Source organism: Lycorma delicatula, chromosome 6, assembly GCF_047948215.1.
Source record: "Lycorma delicatula isolate Av1 chromosome 6, ASM4794821v1, whole genome shotgun sequence".
Classification (NCBI taxonomy): domain Eukaryota; kingdom Metazoa; phylum Arthropoda; class Insecta; order Hemiptera; family Fulgoridae; genus Lycorma; species Lycorma delicatula.
Window position 1 is genome coordinate 37,170,630 of NC_134460.1, and position 24,251 is coordinate 37,194,880.

Sequence of the window (24,251 nt, forward strand, 5' to 3'; positions counted from 1 at the left end):
CATGTATGTTTGTATTTTATGTATGCCTGTAATGTGTATAAATCGTATAAAGAGCAATATGAACATAATACAATAGTTACATTGATATGTATCTAGCTTGTAACAATAAATTAATTAACAAAGTAATTAAATCATAACATGAGATTACAAATTATAATATGAAATCATAATATAATGTATTAAATCAGACAATATCTTGAAATATCATCTAGATTGTATAATTATTTATTTACATAATAAAATTTATGTTAATGTTCAAAAGTTGATAAAAAACATAATTTATGTATATGTCTCTTTAGTGGCCCATTTACTGTTTGTATTTCTACAACTCTGAATAAATTGTCAGAATCTAGATAAACCTGAGTTATAACTCTATGCTTCCAATGCTTGGGTGAAGTATTTTCGTAGGTGATCAGAAATAGATCTCCAAAAATCGAAAGATTACGTGTGGGAAAACGCAATTTGTTGCATTGTTGAAGATAATGTCCTTTGACCATCATTTCTAAATGGATTGTATAAATTTTTTTGAACGGTTGCCAGCGTAATCGCATAATTTCAACCTTTTGATGATTGGGTTTAGGTAAAAATGTGAGAGGACATCCAAGTGCGTACATTACGAAACGAATAATCTACTCTGAGTACTTAAGACTCTTACACTCGCGTACAATTAACACATCATTCGTTGCGACAGAGATACTGGATAATAAATGCAAAAAGAATTATTTTGTCAATCATTCATAAGTGTTTAACTTGCTTTCGATTTGATCCAAAAACTCAATCCCAACAGCTTGATCAATTACCGCCTGGTAGAGTGATTCCTTTCCGAGCATTCTCTTCTTGCGCAGTAGATTATAATGGCCCAATTATAATTCGTCATGGCGGGCAGAGATCTAAAACATTGATTAATGCATAAATAGCGCTTTTTATACGTTTAGCCACTAAAGCTATTCATTTAATTTCTGATTTGACTTCACAATCATTTATTTCTGCCTTCAAAAGATTCATTTCACGTTGAGGTATACCTACTAAAATATTTTCTGATAACGATGCTAATTTTAACTCTGCTACAAATATTTTGTACAACTTTTATCAACTTTCAAAGTCAGACAAATTTCAAACAAATACTCAAATCTTTTCTACAAAAAAGGGAATTAATTGGTCATTTATTTCTCCTTTATCTCCTCATTTTGGTTATTTATGGGAAAGTACAATCAAAAGTGTCAAATATCATATACGTCGTGTAATAGAAAAACAATTCTCAACTTTGAGGAATTTTATACAGAGTTGACACAGAATGAGACTTGTCTTAATTCACGCCGTATTTTTGCTATTTCCACAGACCATAGAGATCTAATACCACTTTCTCTGGGACATTTTCTAATTGGATGTCCTTTCACATCTTAAGACCTGAATCGTTTACTGAGTAACATTTTGTATTAGACTTAAAACGCCTTAATAACTGCATGAAAAGAAGTATACTTTTACAATAGATATAATATGTATTTCTTCTTATTATAAAACAACTGTAGAACTAGATTAACATATATAATTTATTTTCTTACATAAGTAAGAAGAAAAGTTATATAATTTGTTTATCATAAATGATGAGAACATGAGAGCGAACGTAACTGCCCGTCAAAATCCCGAGGATTTTAACTTTATAAATTTAAATGAGATATTTTAATAATTTTTATTTGTAAACTTGACAAGTTTAAGAATATAAATATATACATGTAACATGCAAAGTAAGATGATTTAAGACGCTGTTTAATAACGTGATAATTATAAGATAACAACATGAAATAATGATTCTTTATAAAATATATCAGCGAAAAAATCCACTAATTAGGTTTTACTATTTTTCGGAATTTCGAAAATTTTAAAATTCGGATTTTTTAATTTTTTTGAAACCCGGTTAATTTTTAATTTCTTTGTAACAAATGAAGATATCAACTTAATTGATATGATTTGGTATGAATAATCTTCATATGAATGTATAGAAACAGATTACTATCGGCCTTGAAAAGGGTGAAGAAAGGTAAAACAATCTCGAACAATGATTGCAAATTTTTTCCAATCCAGAGTATAGCGATCGAGATATATTTGGGCTTGCAAATCCACTTCAGATAAATATCTAACATCAATATCGAGTTTTTTAAATTTAAATTTTTCAAGGGTTAAAAAACACAAATTGTTTTTTTAATTTTTGCTATCAATCCTTATTTGAGTTCAATCTTTGTTTAGTAACATTATGATGGTAATTTATGTATGTAAATTTGATTATGTATTTCGCGAGAGCAGCCACGACGAAAAATCTAAAAACGAATTAGTGGGTCCTTTATTGATAAAACTGTTGTTCTGAGAAAATTACAATACATTGATAGTTTTTTTTTTATTTTTATATTTAACAGGATTTAATTTTGATTTATACTATTCTCACAAGCATGAGTTTAATGAACGCAGGGAGGTCCAGCGGGCTGAGTCCTTCTGGCCAGACGAGAAGGGCGAGCGAAGCGAGATCTAAGCGTGATGAGAAACGCAAATAACCATTTCGCGCGGGCGAAGCTGCGACGGGGAAGCTAGTTATTATATACTTTTTCTTAATAATATATTCTGAAATAAAATTTGATTTCGTTGAATTTTATTGTGGTATAGAACTTCTTTTTTATATCTATAAGATAGACAGTCTGTTTCATAATATTATAAATGAAAAAGAAAATGTGAAAAAAGTTTTCGTATTTTATAAAGAGAATAAAAGAAATATTGGTTCGACACTCGGGCTCATACTTGTTCAAAGTATGTTCGTTCCGACCATCATTTTTATTTTATTAAATATTTTTGAACCCACCACCCGACCGCTCATAACATCGGACTTGTAAAGAACCGTAATATAGGCAGAACTCAATATCCTTTTTATTATTTTAAAAGTAGCTGAAATTAGTTGTATATGTTATGGGGAAATTAAATTAAACTAACTTAAAATTTAAGTTTATAAACAATTTAAAAAAATTGATTTTTGTTTTATAATAAAGTATAATTTTATTTAATCCGAGTCCTGCCTTATTAAATTATTCTGATAAAATTTAATCAAAATTCTACTAAAATGATAATAAAATATTAATCGGTAAGTTTCGTATTGTAGCTGTTCCGGTCAAATGAAAGTTTGAGAAATCTTTAAAGTGTCTGGTTAGTTTGTGGGTTATCTATCGGTCCGTACTCTGAATTAACGATAAAAAATTGTAAGTGTAGTAATCATCAGTTGACAATAATCGCGATAGTAGCGAATTTATCTATTTTCAGCTGTAAATTATGTAATAAAAATAACTGAAAAAAATTACATATCAAAAAAAGCTGACAGTAATATTTTATACTTTCCTGGCATTAGTTATTTATTCTTATATAGTGGAAAAAATAATTAAAATTGTGATTTATGAAAAAATTAAAAAAAAACTGATATTTTTCACTTTTATTTCCCTACCAACAAAATCTCCTCCCAAGGAAATTTTTTGAATCGTCAACGTTTACTACGTAAAATTGAAGAAACTAAAAAAATTCTACTGAAAAATGTACAACCAATAAAAACTTACGTAAGATTTCTTTTTTGTGGGTAGGGGTGAATTATGATGCAAAAATATTGTAATAATATTATTATTAAAAGTTTAAATACTCTAAAAAAGTTTTAAAAATTAAAAAAGTCTATTTTTTTAAATTTTGATCGGTTACCTTATCCCTAATGTTACCCCCAAAAAAGTATATTTTTGGGCCAATTCATTTTAATTATGCTTAGGAAGATATAAAAAATTTCATTTAAAAAATATGCAATAAATAAAAGATAGCTTTTTCAATTTTTGTGGAAGGGGTGAATTTGGGGGCAAACGTTTTTTTTAAATGGTATGATAACCGTGTACGCATGTACTGAGCTTAATATAAAGTGGGAGTTACGTTTGTAAAATTTTGAAAAATTGATTTCAAAGAAACTATCTACCACCCTCTGGAGATATTGATCCCAAACATTTACCAACAAATTGTCCAATATACACGAGTCTTTGTGCCAAACTTCATCAAAATCGGTTGGTTTAGTCAAAATTTATTAAACTTCAAACACGATAAAACACGTGCTAATATGTACGTCTATAATATGTACGTCTAATATGTACGTCTATATATGTACGTCTATGTAGTCTATGCTAATATGTACTTACGAATATTACCCATCACCTTTTTTGTTTTTTGGGGTCTCCGGGTCATGAAACATCGAGAAATGAAAAAAAATCCATATCCCAGTTTTTGATTGATCACCATCCTTTCCTACTGCAGCTTAGCTGAAGAGCTATAATGTCAGGAAAGTAAAAACATTTAAAAAAAATGTTTTTATCCGACTATTGTATTCAAATTGTTTATTTGTTTTTTACTTTCTTGTACGTACAAGGAAGTACCGTAATCACGAAAAATTTTGGTTTTCAGATTTCAACGGAAATACCCATTTTGACCGTCCCTGAATCCATTTTGAGTAGTTTCGGCGTGAGTTTGCACGTATGTATCTCGCATAACTCAAAAAAGATTAGTCGTAGGGTGCTGAAATTCTGGATTTAGAACTCTGGTTACATCTAGTTGTGCACCTAAACAACGAATAATCCATACCCCCCTCTCCTTTTGATTGTAATCGACTGCACTAAAAGTGTCCAAAAAGCCCAAAATCCAAAAAAAATTGATTTTGGACTTATTCGTAACTGCAGTAATAAGCCCTCATTGAGAGCTTTTCAACGATATAAGTGGTACTTATTTTCATTGGTTCCAGAGTTATAGCCGAATAAGATTTTAATTAATGAAATATTTGGACCGTACAAGGGGAAACAGACATATCACATCGGTTCGGATCGGACTTCATTTCCTTTTTTTTAATTTTGTTTTTAATTTAAATATATTGATTTAGTAATAATTATTAACCTCTGATAGTAAAAAAATGTTTCACAATAAATAATAATTCTATAAAAAAAAATATATATATATATGAAAAGGTTATTAGTGAAATAAAATTTTATGTACTCGTAAATATGTAATTTAATAGGCGTACAAGGAAATCGTGTTGTGTCTACATCAGATTTTTTAAAATGAGATTAAAGCGAAAAAATGGGAAAACAATTTTTGATTAAGAAGGGAGGTGACGGACGACCTTGATAAATTTTAAAATGATATACAGCTTCAATTTGAATCAAAGCCAAGATCGAATCAAGTGCTAGTTTAATTACGAGAATATATATAAATAATTCAGGATTTACTGCCTCATAAGAAAACTAATAGACTTCATTTTTATATAAACTGGTGATTTAAGCATATAACTTTTATAATTAAACATAATATACTCGTAATTGTGATTAATTAGACTTCATTTTTATGTAATGACTTTATGATTAAAATTTTCACAATATTTTACATTTTTGTTAGGATTGTCGTAATTGATTCGAGTGTTATTTTCTATCCCTTCCTAGCATTATCACTGTAACATTCGTATTTGACGGGTGTCAGAGTAGCTCCATCTCTAATCGATTTTAAGATAAATTAATTTTTTTTTAATTAAAAAAAATTCTTTTATTAATAATATAAAAAATAATTTTTATTAGGTGCTTAACCATTTTTGATAATAAAATAATCTACAGTTATCTTTTTTAAAGTAAGGAGTTTATTAATTTCGAATTTAAATGGTATATTAAAATGGCATTTTTTAAAAGACTTCGAAATCTCAATATAACTAATACATGCAAAATTAAATGTATTTGCCTAATTAATTAAAAAAAAAAACAACCTTTAACTGATTGACATCTATCTTCCGAATAATCTAGTGCACTTTTAGCTGTGGTATTTCAATTAGGGTCTGGATGGAGCTAAAAAAATTAAATAAAAATGTCTTTGGGGAGTCAGGCAAGTTTGCCCACTGTCACAGGTTTTTTTAATTTGTTTATTAACAAACAAAAGTAATCAGAATTAATGGAAAATCTATACATTGTATCCGCTTTGCAGATGATATTGTGTTACTGGCGGAATCAGCAAGGGAAATGGAGATTATGTTAGAAAACATCTAAAGTACTAACAAAACTTAAACTGAAAATTAATAAGGAGAATACAAAGACTATGACTGTAGGAAAACAAAGGAAGGTACAAGGTTGATATTAAATTAGACGGTACTGTTGTAGTTAAGGTTAACAGTTTTTGTTATTTGGGAAGCACAGTCACTAGCGATAATAAAATGTCACAGAAGTAAAAAAAAGAATAGCGCTGGCAAAACGAGCTTTCCAAGATAAAAAGAATTTACTGACTAATAATCATATGAATATGTAAATAAGAAAACAGTTCTCTAAAACATATGTCTGGAGTGTTCTAACTTATGGATATGAAACATAGACGCTTGGGGAAGAAGAAGACTGGAAGCAATGGAAATGTGGATTTGGAGGAGAATATTAAGAACAAACTGGGTAGATAGGAAAAGAAAGTGTTAGCTGAAGTGAGAGGAGGTCCTTGCTAAATGTTATACGAAAAAGAAGAGTGAAATTGATGACATGTAATACGACATGACCAGTTCTTGACGAATATATTTGAGGGCAAGGTTTTGGGTAAAAAACCTAGAGGTTGATCGAGAACAACCATCATCAATAATGTTAAAGCAGAGATGGGCCTTGGTTAATATAATGACTTGAAGAGAGAAGCGGAGATAAGACTAACATGGCTAAACCGATAAGGTTTAGCCATCATCATTTACTTTAGTAAACGATGATGATGATGATTGGATCTATTCCTCCTTGGCTTAGCGCCAGACATAGTAGTAGAGATAAGTTACAACCTCAATTACAAATGGCGTAAGGAAATCTGAGGACTATGTCTAAGTGTGAGGTTAATCGTTTCCAAGTTTACGACGGCACCCACCGGGTTGGTCTAGTGGTTAACGCGTCTTCCCAAATCAGCTGATTTGGAAGTCGAGAATTACAGCGTTCAAGTACTAGTAAAGCCAGTTATTTTTACACGGATTTGAATACTAGATCGTGGATACCGGTGTTCTTTGGTGGTTGGGTTTCAATTAACCACACATCTCAGGAATGGTCGAACTGAGAATGTACAAGACTACACTTCATTTACACTCATACATATCATCCTCATTCATCCTCTGAAGAATTATCTAAACGGTAGTTACCGGAGGCTAAACAGGAAAAAGAAAAGATTACGACGGCAATGGTTAGGCCTCGGTGTTGTCTTCCACTTTGTCGTGTTCTCGAAACAACGGTTTAGTTTAATTTTTGAATTTTTGGAGGGGGTCATTAAATTTTAAATGTGAATTTTATTTCGATGATTGTAAATTGTGTATCTAATGTTTTTTTTAGAATTTTTAATACGCGCACTCAGTTTTCTCATTCCATTTCATTTTTCTTATTTCTCCCGTAATAATCCTAGATAAGAAATCAACTAACAAAAGCCATAAAAAATTTAACAAGTCAAAATTTTTAAAATGCTAAAAAAAATCATGTTAAAATTAATTAGTAACTGAAAAATGTATACGTGTAACTGTAGTAAGATATGAACATAAATTCTCGTATTCTATTTTAGGATAACGTATTTGTATATTTACACGGTTTTACGTTTTGACCAATAGTTAATTAAAAAAGTCTTTGTGGCTTTCATACAAAACATTTCTACGTCAAAAACTAGTACAAAAAGTTATAGAGAGGAAACTAATATAATGTGTACAGTACGTAATACATATACATACACACGCACCCGCACGCAATTTTCTTCTTTTTATATACACAGTCTGTTTAATTATTATTCTAAACGGTTATTCTAGAAAAACCAGAAAAATGTAACATTACCTTTTGTCCGGCGAGATATCAGCACAGGTCATTAGACAAACTGTATTCACTGCAAAAATTAAACACGTGTGTATTTACGCGCGCGCTCATACACAAGCAGCACCGCTTCGCAACACCGTACAAAATGGTTTCACTTCTCTCTTCGTGTTTTAAATGGACACGCCCACAACATCATTTACCTCATTCGTTATAACATTTGATACTGACATGTACAATTCAGATTTTGTATTTACTGTTATTATTTATACAAACGTTTTAGTTGTTGCTTTTAAAACAAATATCATTTATATCTTGTTTAACAATACGATGCAGTGTTTCATTTAACACAGTGGTTTACGTTCATTAATTTTAAAACTGTAACTCTTTATTACATTTCCATTTCATTTACATAAGATAATATTTGACGTTCTACATTTTTGATGATAATGAAGCTTAATATTTCGATTCGTAATGAAAGTAGAATATGGTAGGCGGTTTATTTTATTATGCAAACAAATCTGTATTATCTTACTGAAGTTCATCTGTTAAAAAAACTGAACAAACGATAAATAAAAATATTTTTATTGATTATTTTTTAACCCAACATGATTTAATGACCGTATAAAAAAAGTGTAAAACACAATCCCTATTAATTGCCTATTAATGTATTTCTTCTCACTGCCTTCGTATAAGATTTCATGTTATATTGGAAATAATTATACTGGCCGACCTCCGTGGCGGAGTGGTATCGTTTCGGTGTTTATCCGGGGGTTCCTGGGTTCGAATCTTGATCAAACATGGCATTTTTCATACGTTACAAAAATTTAATTTCCATATCCCACACATTTCTGCATTTTTATATTTCTTAATATATATTTATTTTTTTTTTTAATTCCCAATTTGATTTAATTCTTATTATTTTACTTTTTATAGGGATTTTCTAATTTGTTTCTTTTTTTTATTAATGTTAATAATATTAATATTAGTTAAATAAAAGTTTTTTTTTTAAATAATTTTTTATACGTAATCAAATATATTTTTGTAATTTTTTTGTATTTTTTTTACTTCTTTTTAAGTACAAGGAAGTATTGTAATCGCGAAAGATTTTGGTATTTAGATTTCAACGGAAATATCCATTTTGTCCATCCCTGAATCCATTTTGACTAGTTTCGGCGTGACGTCTATACGTACGTATGCACGCATGTATCTCGCATAACTCAAAAACGGTTAGCCGTAGAAGGTTGAACCTTTGGATTTGGAACTGCTGTAATATCTACTTGTGCACCTACACTTTTGATTGCAATCGACTGGACTAAAAGTGTCCAAAATCCCAAAAAAATTGGATATTGAACTTTTTGTTAACTGCAGTAATAAGCCCTCATTGAGAGCTGTTCAACAATGTATCATAAGTGAAACGTACTTATTTCATTGTTCCCTGTGTTATAGTCCAATAAAATTTTAATTAATGAAATATTTGGATCTTACAAGGGGAAGGTACATCGGCGAGAATTCGATGTGCCTTTTTTAAATTTAAATATAATAATTTATTAATAATTATTAACCTGCGATTACAAAAAAAATTACAATAGATAATAATAAGTCAATAACAAAAAAAAAGAAAAAATGCAATAAAAAATATAAATATATAAAAAACTTTTTGTAATTTAATAGGGATACAAGGAAGTTACGTCGTACAATGATATCATAAGTGGTACTTATTTTCATTGGTCCCAGAGTTATAACTAAATAAAAGTTTAATTAATGAAATATTTCGATCTTACAAGGGGAAGGCACATCGGTTCGAATCAGATTTCATCTTAGTTTTCTTTAATTTCTTTATTTTAATTTAAATGTATTGTTTATTAATAACTACTTACCTCTGATTGTAAAAAAAAAAATTGCGATAAATAATACTTCAATACAACAATAAAAAAAATAAAAAAATTAAAACATACCAACAGTTATTAAAGATATAAAATTTTATGTACTTTTCATTTCAAAAAAATGTGTATATGAAATTTAATAGGCGTACAAGGAAGTAATGTGGTGTCCACATCAGATTTTTAAGTTTTCTGCCTTAAGGAGATAATTTTTAAAAGAAATTAAAAATAATAATAAATAAATTAAAATAAGTTATAAATTGCATAATAATAAATAGATTAAATAAAAAATAAATTTTTTTAAATGCAATTTTTTTTTTATTCCAATGCATCCAAGTCCAAAAAATCGATTTTTGTCAGACGGACGTCGTATCTATTTTGACCTGTATTTGGTCTTAAAAACTCAGGAACCCGTTCACCGATTTTCTTCAAACTTGGTAGACAAGTAATATATTCGGGAGGAAAGAATGTATTAAAGTTTTGTTAAAATTGGGAAAAGGGGATCTTTTCGTCGAAATAAAATTTCAAATCTTTACTGGGGTACTTTAGCAAAAAATATTTGTTTCAAAAGTTGAATTTTTTATATCAAGATCACAAATTATCAAAACTTTTTCCTTAGTATTCATCCATCTTCACAAATAATTCCTTTATAATATATATATATATATATCTTCTTTCAGAAAAAGAGGTAATGGAAATCTTTTGCAACTGTATTTTCTACTCTGTTTAGCCTTCAAACCACTATAAAAAACTATTGACCAATCCACTCGAATGATCTACGATATCAAAAAAAAATTTTAAAATGAAAAAAAAATTGTTTAAAATTTATTTCAAATCTAAATCCAGCTCGGAAGTTACCTATTTAAAATATAAAAATCTTAATTTTGTCATATCCCTTACTACTTAGTATTTTTTGAAAAAAAAAAAAAATTAACCAAAAACTTTTACCCTCTTCCTAGAAAATTACAACTTTATTTATAATTATGGTTGTATCTTTGTATTTTTTTAACAATTTTGAAAACTTTTTAAGTTTATTTATTACCACTTGAGGCTATTTTAAAAAAAAATTAATTTTGCCCTATGTTTTCCTTTTAATGATAAAATACATTTTATTAAACAATGAAGTCGCTAAAGTAGCTTAATAACCCTCCCCTGATGGAGAAGTTCACAAATTTAAAAAAAAATAAATTTAGATTTTCATATTTTAATTCAGTTTTGTTGGATATTTTTAAAAACTCCACCTCATTAATGATCCCCCGAATTTTCAAAAATCAAAAACATATTTTTCGATATTGTATTGCTAATACATTAATATTAGAATGTTGGTTTCTGCATATTTTTTAAGCATGTTAGCTTAAAAAATTGGAAAGTTTTTCAAAAATGAAATGCATAACTTTCTCCGCTACACTGATTAAGTTATGCATTTACTGCCTCTTTTTTAAAATTAAAAAAAAGACCCTCATACAATATTTTTGATAAGCTAAATAAAAAAAAAGTCCTTCAGTAAAAATTATAAGCAACCATTATTACATCCAGGATGAAGTGGTATTACAAAAAATGTCTTTTAAATAAATGTCAAAAAGAGGATTAAGTATTAAAAAATCACATAAAAACAGAAAATGTAGATTCCACTGTGGTCTGCTGTTTAAACGCATAACTAATCATGCTTTCGTCTGTTAAGGCGCGAAATTTTATTATTCTTTACAAATATAATTCCAATTTTTTACTGAATAAAGCGCGTTATTAATTTTCAAACTCATCGGAAAATATATAATGCGACTATTTGTAGTGTGTTATGGTGCATTAGTTTATGAAATTTTTTTAAAATTGTTTCTTACATTTTAACGGTAAGTACCAATAAATCTCGAATTAGTGGTAAAATTTGCCTTAACTAAGTTATTTGGTTATATACGGCAAACGACGTAACAGATTTTATATATATATATATATATATATATATATATATATATATATACACATACACACAGTTGTCCCACAAAGAGGTATTTGCGTTTGATTTTCTTCTTCTTTTTTTCTGTTTAGCCTCCGGGAATTACCGTTCAGGTATTACTTCAGAGGATGATATGTATGAGTGTAAATAAAGTGTAGTCTTGTATAGCCCCAGTTCGACCATTTCTGAGATGTATGGTTAATTGAAACCCAACCACCAAATAACACCGGTATCCACCATCTAGTATTCAAATCAATATGACAGTAATTGCCTTTACTAGTAATTGAACGCTGGAACTCTCAACTTCCAAATCAGTTGATTTTGGAAGACGTGTTCACCACTAGACCAACCCGGTGGATATACGCTTTTGATTTAGTATCACTCGATTCTATTGAAACTTTACAGAACTTTTAACATAGGTTCTAAAAATATTCTGTGAAAATTTCACTTTCTAGAATTTATAGAAACAAAATGATGGCTTTTAAATAAAAACACCAATTTCAGATAAACCACATTTTATTCATTACAAAGCATCTAGTAAAAATGATTAAAAACAGATGATAATTAGAACTAGAATAATTAAAAACACTTAGATTATTATTCATGATTATAAATAATTATTAACTTATTTTATTCAACTTTGAACAGCTGTTTACAATACATCATCGTTCACCATATAACAGTTCAAATATTTCAAAATGAAATATTCAGATGGTGAAGTCTTCTGAGGCAGTTCGTTCAGATACTACACTCTTTATAGCGATGAAAATAAGCATTTGAAAACATAGTGCCATAATCTGTACGTTTTGGGTGAGTTTTGATTTGGGCTGAATAAGATAACTGTTGCCTCCTATAACAAAGTGACGACTCACCAAAATCAATCAATAAGTTTGCCATAGCGAGCAAAAAAACACCCCTTGCAAGGCGATTAGAAAGAGGTTTTTGAATTAAAAATTATTTAATTGTATGGACCGGACTATATGAGTTTATTTTGCAAATATGCAAATAGAAACAGATTTAAATTTTTAAATGATTTTAATTTTTAATCTCCATATTATGGTAATTATTGTCGATCTGTTGTTTTTATGATTAATTCACCATATAAGCTTGCGCATGGGAATATGAAGTGGAAATTTTATAGCGTATGAAAAATGCCATATCTGACCGGGATTCGAACCCGGGACCTCCAGGGTCTGAAATGAGGAAATAGCATCACTTGCAAAGCGATTAAAATAGATTTTTGAATTAAAAGACTGCAGAGGCAAGATTAAAGTGGTAATAATAATTTTTGCAATTATTATTATTACACCTTAGTGTGACATTACATAATACAGAGTGATTTTTTAGTCCTGTTACCCAATTTTAAATGTAATTTAAGAAAGGGAAATTTAGGTGGAATAAAAAAATGTATTTGTTACTTACAAAGGGATTTAATAAAAAGCTATTACTTACATAATTGTTAAAGAAATGCTCAAAATGCCCACCCCTTGCGGTTATACACGCACAGACTCTTTTCAGCATATTAGCAGAAACCTTTTTAAGAGTTGCATTGGAAATATTCGTGATTAAGTCTGTAATATTGACTTTAAGTTCATCAACAGTGTGAGGATTTTTTTGAAGGCCTCGGACTTATATACCACACAAAAAGTAGTCAGGAGATATGAGGTCTTGGGACCTTGGAGGCCATAAGCCCTTGCTTATTATTCGATCATCAAAGAACTCTTGCAGAAAATCCACGGTTATTCGAGACGTGTGGCATGTAGCGCCGTCTTGCTGAAACCAGCAATACCATTCTTGAGGTTCCAGGAGGGACACAAATTGGCGGACAATATTCCTGTATACTTCACCATTTATAGTCTGTTCGAAGAATATGGGTCCGACTATACATTGACGAGATATCGCACATCACACACCAATTTTTTCAGGATGCAAGATTTGTCTTGTAAAGCGTTAGGCTTTTCAATCGCCCAAATTCGCCACCTTTGACTCATCACATAACCATCGAGATGGATCCAAGCTTCATCGCTAAAGAACTCTGTGTTTAAAAATTCGATTCCGTTATCATTTACAAGAGACCTAAGCCAACGGGAATATTGCAATTGCTTGTTTAAATCTGGAGGCTGAAACTCTTGGACTAATTGTACGCGGTACGGATACAATTTCATTTTTTTAGCAGCTTTCTGAACACTCAAATATGACAAACCGACTTGCGTGGAAAGTTTTCGTAAACCTTTCCGTGGAGAATTGAGAAATCTTGTTTTCACATTCTCTAAAACGTCATCTGCCAAACGAGTCGGTCGACCGCTATGTTTTCTGTCGCAAACACTACCTGTATCTTTAAATCGGTTTGCTAGCCTAGAAATTGACATTTTTCTGGCGGAGGAACACCAACAAATATAATCTGAAATGATTCTTTTACACTCGCGTACGATTTCGTAGCAAAATATTGTTCAAGAATGAAAACTCGATCTATGGTAAAAGATATTCTGTTCGTAACACGACCGGAAACGGCACAAAACTTTACACAGCTCAAGGAGAATCAACTCACACTGCCGTATCTATACCGGTTGAATAGCGTTACCAACTTAGTGTCACAAAACAAAATTTCCCTTTCTTAGAAAAAAATTACCAGACATTAACAACTGGGTAACAGGACTAAAAAATCATCTGTACTTTTTTAAATTATTAATTATTTGCTGACGATATGGTTATCCTTGTTGAAACTGAACACGAATTACAAACGAGTTTGTTTATATTTAGTAAGACCGCTATGGATTTTAACTGTAAAGTATCTACCAGTAAAACGAAAATAATGGTATTCAAGGGATAATAATGGTTAGGAATAAGATAATATTACATAAAGTAATCCTTGATCAGGTTCTATTCTTTACTTACCTATGCTGCTGTATAACTTTTGATTAAGAGGAAGATATAAATAACGAGTTGAGTAAATTTCCAGTAGTTGTGGAACTATTGGGAAAAATCTCAGAAATAAGGTTAGCATCGAAAGCCAATTAAAAGTTGGCACTCGCATTGTAAAATTGGCACTCACATTATTTTATAATGCGAGTGCCAATTTTACGATTTGCAAGTGAAGTCTGGGTAATGAAATTTCGAGATTAGAGTAGAATTCTAGGAGTAGAGATGGATTTATTGAGATGGGTTGCAGGGTTTGAGTGGTTCGAATAGAATAAAAAATGAATATTTATTTAAAAAACTGTTTTTATTTATTTAAAGAATACGAAGGTAAGTCAATTATTATCCGCAATGTAGTTATAAATTTTATTGCAATACAAATAGGAAACTTTCATGTACATCATTTTTCAACATAGTCCCCTTGCATTTCAACGCACTTGGTTCATCGTTGCACAAGCTTCCTGATGCCCTCATAAAAGAAGGTTTTCCGTTGAGCTGCGAGCCAGGAGTGCATTTTTTCACTGTTTCGTCCGAGGTAAATCGACGGCCCCTTAATGCCTCTTTGAGTGGACCAAACAAGTGATAGTCAGAAGGGGTAAGATCAGGATTATACGGAGGATGAGCCAGTACTTCAAAGTTGAGTTTCTGGAGTGTTTCAGCAGTGCGGGCGGCAGTATGCGGACAGGCATTTTCGTGCAACAACACAACACCTTTCGACAGTAGTCCTCGGCGTTTGCTTCGAATTGCAGGCTTCAGCTTGGCAGTAAGCATCTCACTATAACGCGCACTGTTAATTGTCGTGCCTCTTTCTTCATAATGTTCCAGTACTGGGCCTTGTGAGTCCAAAAAACCGTAAGCATCAGTTTTCCTGCGGACGGTTGGGTCTTGATCTTTTTTTTTTGCAGGGCGAATTTGGATGTTTCAATTCCATACTCTGCCGTTTACTTTCCGGCTCGTAATGATGGATCCGTGTTTCGTCAACAGTAATGATTCTGTCTAAGAGGATGTCCCGCTCGTTACTGTAGTGATCCAAATGTTTTTGACAGATGTCCAAGAGCGTTTGTTTATGCGACTGTGTGAGTTGTTTTGGGACCCATCTTGCACAGACTTTATGAAACCAAGTCTGTTGTGGATGATTCCGTAGGCAGAACCGTGAATAATTTGGAGACGATGTTACAACTTCATCGATAGTTACTAGTCTGTCTAAGAAAACTATGTCACGTGCACGCTTAATGTTTTCCTCATTTGTGGCGGTAAACGGTCGTCCGGCTCCTTTGTCGTGTGTAATACTTGTGCGACCATTTTTGAATTTTTCAATCTATTCGTAGACACTCCGTTGTGGCAACACACTGTTCCCGTACTGTACTGAAAGTCTTCGATGAATTTCGGCCCCTGATACACCTTCCGATCACAAAAAACGGATCGCTGAACGTTGCTCTTCTTTGGTGCAAACAGAAAGCGGAGCAGCCGTGGTTAACGGCAGGGCAGCGATAATGGAACTAACCTACAGCAACAAACCTGCACAGACATAACAACAATTGTTGGGTAAAGTTAAAAAACAAAAAAACACACAGCTAGTATTTGCCAAAAGAAATTGGACTTTAATGCAAACAAATTAATATATGTTATAATTATCATAACGGCAGGTTAACGGCAGGGAAGCGATAATGGAACTAACCTAGCAATATCAAACCTGCACGGACATAACAACAATTAAACCACGCATGTGTCATCTACGCAACACGACAGTACTAACAACATAAACCAAAATATAACTAAATTGCGGATAATAATTGACTTACTCTTGTATTTATTTCTTTTTGAAAAAACAATATTATAATTTAGTGTTGTTAAATTTTCTTTTCTTTATCATTGGCTTATTTTTTTATTGTTTTCTTAAATGAAAAGTATATTCTAAATTAATTTCTTTGACAATCCCACCAACGGTAACTTGAATTAGGAGTATTGTCTGTTTTTTAGTTCGTTTAAAGTGTATTTTATAAGGTTATTTTCTAAATAAAGATATTATAATTATTAAATTAAATTTTTAATTTGAAAGTCAATTATTTTTATCTGTTTTGAATCCCCAATTGTACGGGGAACAGATAATAGAGTCCATCGGCCACGGTCGGAATGGTTTTATTGATCCGGTCTTACGCCGGAACGGTTTACTTATATCGATGCCATATATTAATGAAAGGGATTATAACTGTTTTTCTCTTAAGAATTAATTTTAATCATTTTTTTACGATTTCTTTGTTAACAAGTTAATCAGCAGTTAAAGAAACTTTACAAAACGAATATATAACGGAGATAAATCTTCAAAGTAATTTAATTTAATTTTAATTATTTAAAATCCTAAATAGAAGAAAAGCGACGTCGTGAAAAAACAGTTAAAATAAAATGGTTTGTTTATATTAAACTAAAAACATTATATATATATATATGTTTATCAATCTTTGAATATAATATGCTATTTATAAATGTCGTTTTGATGATATAAAAATGAAATTATTAGTATATAATTTAAAATAGAAAACTGATGAAATCGAAAATACTTCAATCGGATCGATTCCGTTTGAGAAAGGAAGCTTTCAAACGGAAAATAAACAAATACGTAAATCATATGAAGAAGAAAATATTATTAGCTAATATAGTGTTTATCGACTTTTTTTATCTACGAATGCCAAATAGACGTTCATAAATACGGTAAAAAACCCACGCGCATATAACACCATCAAAAAGAATGCGTGTTCGTTTTGTATCGTTATAAGTTATTCGTTTATATAGAAATATACATTCTTATCAAGATCAGTTTATATATAAAACTCATAACGCAGTACTTTTCTAACGAGTCTAATATAAAAATTCATTTTGAATAATTTCGTCGTGACCTCTGTACGTACATATGTATCTCGCATAACTCAAAAACGATTAGCTGCAGAATGTTGAAATTTTGAATTTATGAGTGTTGTAACATCTAGTTGTGCACCTCCCCTTCTGATTGCAATGACTGGCCCAAAAGTGTCCAAAAAAGCCCAAAATCCACAAACATTGGGTTTAGGACTTTTTCTTAACTGCAGTAATAAACCCTCATTGAGAGCTTTTTAACGACATATAAATAAGTGGTACTTATTTTCATTTGTTCCAGAGTTATAGCGCAATAAATGTTTAATTAATGAAATATTTGGATCTTACAAGGGGAAGGCATATCGGTTCGAATGCGACTTCATTTCCCTTTTTTTCTAACTTTTTTTTTTAATTTAAATATATTGATTTATTAGTAATTATTACCTTCTGATGATAAAAAATCTTACAATAAATAATAATTCAATAATAAAAAAAAAGAAAAAATACAATAAAAAATATATTTAATCAAGTACATGGAAGTGATTTGTTGTCCACATCAAATTTTTTTTTATAGATAAAATAAAGAGCATTCTACTAAATATAAAAGATGTAAAGGACCACATGAATAAGTTATACAACTGCTGTTAATCAAATCCTTATGAAATGCCTAGAGGCTTCTGAAATACTACACCAATTAATCATTACAAAAATGTAATTAAAAAATAAATTAAGAAATGAAAATTAATAAAAGGAAATTATTAAGGATAAGTATTTAGAAAGATGACACTTTTATTGCTAGAAGTGGTATGGGAAATGAAAAAGAGGTCGACAAACCGCGTAGGAAATGATAAAAGAGTGGTGAGAAAAGGAAAAAATTTCATAAGACCTATTTACATTTTTGCGTATCCTATAAAAAATAATAATAATAAAAATTTTAAAATGGTTTTAATAAAGACAAAATACCCGTATATGTATAATGACATGACATTTTAGTCATATTTCTCATACTTTCTCGTTTTGTATGTCACCAGACAAAGTTATGCGGGAGTAAACATATTAAATGAAGTTTATTAACTGAAAAATTAGACCGTAAATCTTTTATCATAGCCTTTTTGTAGTTAATACATTTGGAGGTTTAAATTTTTTTCCAGATTATTTAGAGATTGGGTAATATTTACGTTTGAGTGGTATTATATTTGTACTTCGTACACTCTAAAACGACAACACTGATTTTAATGAAGTAGATATCAAATGATTCATATATACAGAATGATTCAGGAGGAAACGGTAATAATTTAGTAAGTGAGTCTAGAGTTTGAAAAGAAGAAAAATGTTCTTACAAACAAACCTCCAAAAACGTTTTCTTATCAAGTTACGTTTAACGAAAAATTTCACCCGTATTTCAGTTCCTCCGTTGAAATGAGGTCATACTGAAATTTTTAAGACGTTATATAAGGAGTAAACTTGATAGTTTATTACGTTTTTTGATCTGAAAAATTAAATAAAATAGATTCCAGAACTGTGTCTCCTTTAATATCATGATATCCAATGTAAAACAGAAAAATTTGGTGACGAAAAAAACACATTTTTTTAATTTAGAAACACATAACCGTGTTAAATGACTAATAAATGAGTAAATTTTATTATCAAATTTTGTAGAAAATTTAATTTTGAAAAAATTGATGTGATAAAGTCTATGGAAAACAAAAACTCAACTTTTATTATTAAAAACAAAACAACAGAAAAATGTTAAGAATTCATAAACAGCTGTTTTTTAGTCCAATAAGTTTATATTTTTAAAATTGTTTTCACCCGCCTCGTGGAGCTGATCTGCAATTAAGCAAAGCACAGCTCCAGGGGGGTGCCTTCGCCTCAAGTCATGGAAAAGGAGCAATGACGGGCCCCGCTATGCCGTTTCCTACCCCGCAACCGGGACTCGATCTTCATCACCAGCCTCAAGCAGGGCAACCCCAAGGGGAAGCCACGCCGGGACTCGGTCTTGCCATCACAGGGGATCAGGAGTCCCCGGGCTTCCGCACCACCGTCCATCCGTGAAAACACGGAAAGATGGCAACTTCACCCGAGGCTGTCCGTATCCCCTTCCCTGTCCTTCCGACTCATAATCTCCTGTGATAGCGTTACAGCTTGCCTTGCTGGTAAGCACCAACGCTATAACGCCATCTGCATCAGTCAACCCTGTGGCCGCCACACAAGCACGCCGATCTCCCACCCACCGTGGGCAATGGAAGACGACGTGCTCCGGCGTGCCGTTTTCTCCACAGTATTGGCAACCTGGATCATCAACCCGCCTCCGTGGATGTAAGTAAGCGCGAAAGGCTGCATGGCAGGTCAGGAACTGGATAAGCCAAAAATTCAGCACACCCTACCCCCTCCCGGACCACGGCTCAATCCGTGGGATAAGACGGTGCGTGCATCTGCCCTTGCCGGACGCATCCCACCGCTCCTGCCAGTCGTGTAACATTACCGCAGATACAGTCACCTTTAGTACCCCTTGATGTATAAGGGAACGGGCCGTCGCCAGTTCAAAAATACTTTTAATTAAAATCCTTTTAATTTACTTTAAAAAGAAATACTCACTGTGATTTATACTGTTTTAATTTACAATAAATGTTCGTAAATTCCACCATTGACGTAGATGTACTCTTTAACTCGTTTCCTTTCGTTTTCTGTCATTTCATTTTTCAGTTCATCACGAGAATCTACGTTTTGCTTGTATACCACCTTGCATTTCATCCATCCCTCTGAAAAGTAATCTAAGAGACGAAGGTCCGTTTTAGGCGGACAAACAGCGATATTTTTTTAATTTTTTTCTGCTAAAAATCTTTTTTTTCTGCTACCTAAATCATTTTCCATAAAAATTCACAAAAAATGTACAACCAATGAAAAGGGAGATTACAACTACCTGAGATTTCTTTTTTGGTGATGGGGTGAATTATAATGAAATTTTATTGTAATATTTTTACTAAAAGTTTATTTATATAACCATCTATAAGTTTATTTTAGAATATGGCGGGGGTTTATTTTAACTTTTAATAATATTAAAAATTTAAATAAACCAAAATGAGTTTTGTAAAATTTTAAAAATTTATATTTTTAAGCTTTGATTAGCTCTCCCACTTCTAACATTGTCCCAAAAGTATATTTTCAAGTTATTTGTATTACTACTACGCCTACGAAGACATTTAAAGGAATTCGGTTAAAAAATATGTTGTAAATAAATAAAAAATTTAGATTTTTGGGAAAGGGGGAATTTTGGTGCAATTAAAAAAAAGTAACATAAGCATGCACGCATATACTTAGAATAATATAAAATGAGGTTACGTTTGCAAAATTTTGAGAAAATTGAACCCAAAAAACTATCTACTTCTCCCCTTAGAGATGTTGATTTCAATCTTTTACTAACAAATTAACCTATATACACGAATCTCTATACAAAATTTATCAAAATCGGTTTATCCAGTCAAAAGTTAAAGCTTTAAATACGCCAACATACGTACGTACGAATATTACCCTACTTTTTTTTGTTTTTAGGGTTCTGGGTCATGAAATGTCGAGTAATGAAAAAAAACTTACATCCCGTGTTTAGTCTGATTACCTACTTACCTTCTCGCAGCATACCTAGAGCTATAATGCCAGGAGTGTAAACTTGGAGATTTCACAACTGAATTTCACGCGAAAAGTTCATTTAATTTGATACATTTTTTAAACATATCGCAAAAAAACGAAAAGTTTCCCAAGACGATCTGAATACATTAATAATTAAATATATTTTTACGGATGTTCAAATCAAATCACGATTATATCATAAAATTCGATGAATCTTTTTCCTTCATAAATGAAATACCTCTGAGTGACACAGTAAATATATTAGATAGATTTCATAAGAAAGCTACCTACTGTAATGGGTACCATGATTCGACTTCCAGAAAATTTCGACATATCTTTGTGTTCACATCCCCTAGAATCCAAAACCACCGTCAGTCCAAAACTTTATGTACATATATATATTTCACTTTCTTGTGGAGATGATAATTGCCGTAATTTTGCACCAATCATTTTCAAATTGATCTTAAACTATAACGACTCAAAATCTCGGTCCAGTTCGTTAACGGGACATGGGGGTGGAAATAGGGTGCTTTTTCGAAAAAAACAAAATATCGCTATAACTTTCTTATTAAGTAAAATATCGAATTCCTTTAAAGTTTCTACTATTCTTTGGATAAGGACCTAAAACTTATCTAAGTAAAGTTTTTTGATATCACCAACCATTGGCCCAGGGGATGAAAAAAATGGGGTATCGAAAACAAAAAAATCATACCACCCTTAATAGGCACGGTATCGAATCGGTTTAAAGTGGTCGTTAGTCCTCAAACCATTACCTAAAACTTTTATTTGAAACAATTTTTGATATGACCAACCCTTACGGCAAGGGATGACCAAAATATTTCTGGAATTGTAAGAAGATGGAACTTCTCGTATGCTAAACAAGTGAAACTTTTTTCACATGAAACCATTGTCGTATTGAGTAAATTTGAAGTTTTTCTTAACTTTGAGGTGGAAATCTTTTTTATCCCCTACTTAGCACCAGTGAAATCTACCTCCACCTTCCGGGGTTCCGAAAGGGATTTTTTTATTTGCTTTTGTTATCGTTCATTCATCATTTTTATTATTATTTAATCACTAGTCAGTTGACTGGTTTTATGCTAATTTTCTCATTCCTCTCTATTCTGTATTAATCTTTTAATTTTTACATAATTACTTTATCTTACATCCACAGTTATCGGTTTTAGATATTCCAATATTTGTCTTTCTCGTCCGAGTTCGTCTTAGTGTGATTCTTTAATAAATATCTCTCTTTCCCATTTCATTTAAGATATTATTTCTATTTTGAATTGTACCAAACCATCTAATTTTCAACATCCTCCTGTATCATTATATTTCCAAGGCCTGTATTTGTTTCCTTTCTCTTTTTACAATCAACCACATTTCTCTACCATATAGTGAAAAATTTCTTTCTAATTCTTACATCCATATTAAACGAGTCCATATTTTCGTCTCCGTACTTTGTACTTTATTACGTAAATAGTAAAATTCTACAACCTTGGTTGTAATTACTAATTATATTCTAATTATATTCTAATTAATGTCAATGTAATTACTAATTATATTCTTTTTGTAATTTTATATTTATTTGATTTTAGTTTTGTTTATTTTGAAAAAAGATTTCTTTTCTGGCAACAAAATCACTTGATATTATTTTTAGTTTCTGTCAAAAATGTATAAGGAAAAAAATATTCATTTTTTCTGATTTTGTTCTTTTGTTATAAAATTTGAAGTGCTAGATTAAGTAAGCATAAGTAAGTTGTTAGTATTTGTTTTTATTTCGCCTTCATTTTTAAAAATGAAATTTTAAGACTTTAATAATATAATTTTTATTTTTTATTTTTTGGACAAATTTTGAAGTTAATCTTTTCAAAGTTTAATTTAAAATATTTTTATTATTAAATACAATATAAAATCTCTACACGCATTTTTTTTGCAATAACTATCAAGAAATTTTAATTAAATGATTGAAAAAAGCTTAAAACTTTCTGTAATTGGACTATTTTCCAAAAAGTTTAATTATTCGTTTTCCCGATATATTACAACAAGGTCGATTAATCATACTGAATTCGGGGAAGAAACTGATTCATCTGCATATAGGATCAGCTTATGAAATTTATGAACGATCGGCGATAGTAAAGGTGATAATATTTTTCTTTTTTTTTAAAGAAATACTTTTTAAATATTTTAAGATTTAAAAAATGGCCGCGGAACGATAAAAATGAGGCAAATGAACTGTAACGTATGTAGGAATATTAGGAACACGAATGATAGAACAAATCCAGTTTTAGTTACATCATTTACGGGCCACTGAAAATCAATCCCTGTCAAAAGTTGGGATAAGAATAAGGGATTGGCCACGTACCAAAAAATATTACTCAACTAAAATTCAGTTTTCTTTCTCTCTTTAATATAGAATGGAGAAATCTGTCCCTGTCTAAAGTGCGTTAAACACATACACGCGCGCACGAACACATACACACACACACACACAAAATAAACCCAACAAATTTCTGTCGTTTATCTGTAACAGATAAAGACAGAAATAAATATACAGATAATGATAAAAAATATAATTTGAAAATCAAGTACCATACTTTTCAAATACTCGTATTACGCGACTTTATTTAAATATTTATAAAATTATATTTATTAAAACGAACTGAAACAAATTCATAAAATAACGTAATTTTTACTAGAATTAAAACTTTTTTCAACTTTGCATGAGAAGCCGTTATTGCCATAACATTATGGCTGAATTATGATTAAATAAACAGCAGATTTAAAATATAATGAAAATAATAATAAAACCGTCCAATTTCCAATTTTCCAATTTTGATTTAATTATTTGAAAATGATGGTAACTTAACTTTGCGTCAAATTAAAGTAAGAATTGTTGTTAAACTTTCCCAGCTTTATCCTTGAGGAATTTTAATTTCAAACAAGCCACAATTTTTTTTTTTGTAAATAATAATGACTTAATCAGCAATAATTCAAAAACTATTGTCAAAAATGTCAAAATGTTTAGTAAAAAAATTTAGCCTCGACTTGACTGTCTTGTTAAATAGTGCAGTCAATTTGTATTTTTATTTGAAAATCCTTACCTACCGATTGATGTTTTTTCCATATGTTAGGGGTGATGAGGGAAGCTTAACTCCAGATTTTTAACATCCCTCCTCCCATTGATTTTTGAAA

The 24,251-nt window shown here is 30.7% G+C and overlaps 1 protein-coding gene across 6 annotated transcripts in view; it reads right to left on the reverse strand.

Annotated features, from left to right (window-relative positions):
• Positions 1–24,251, reverse strand: part of LOC142326990 (uncharacterized) — a 201,380-nt gene that overhangs the window by 165,063 nt on the left and 12,066 nt on the right. Inside the window, exon 1 of one of the 6 annotated variants that reach the window (XM_075369732.1) lies at positions 7,857–8,007. The exons of the other annotated variants lie outside the window; for them this stretch is intronic. Coding sequence (XP_075225847.1) covers positions 7,857–7,888 — 32 coding nt within the window. The 5' untranslated portion in view covers positions 7,889–8,007. Of the gene's footprint in view, positions 1–7,856; positions 8,008–24,251 lie in introns of those variants that run through there. 6 annotated transcript variants of the gene reach the window in all.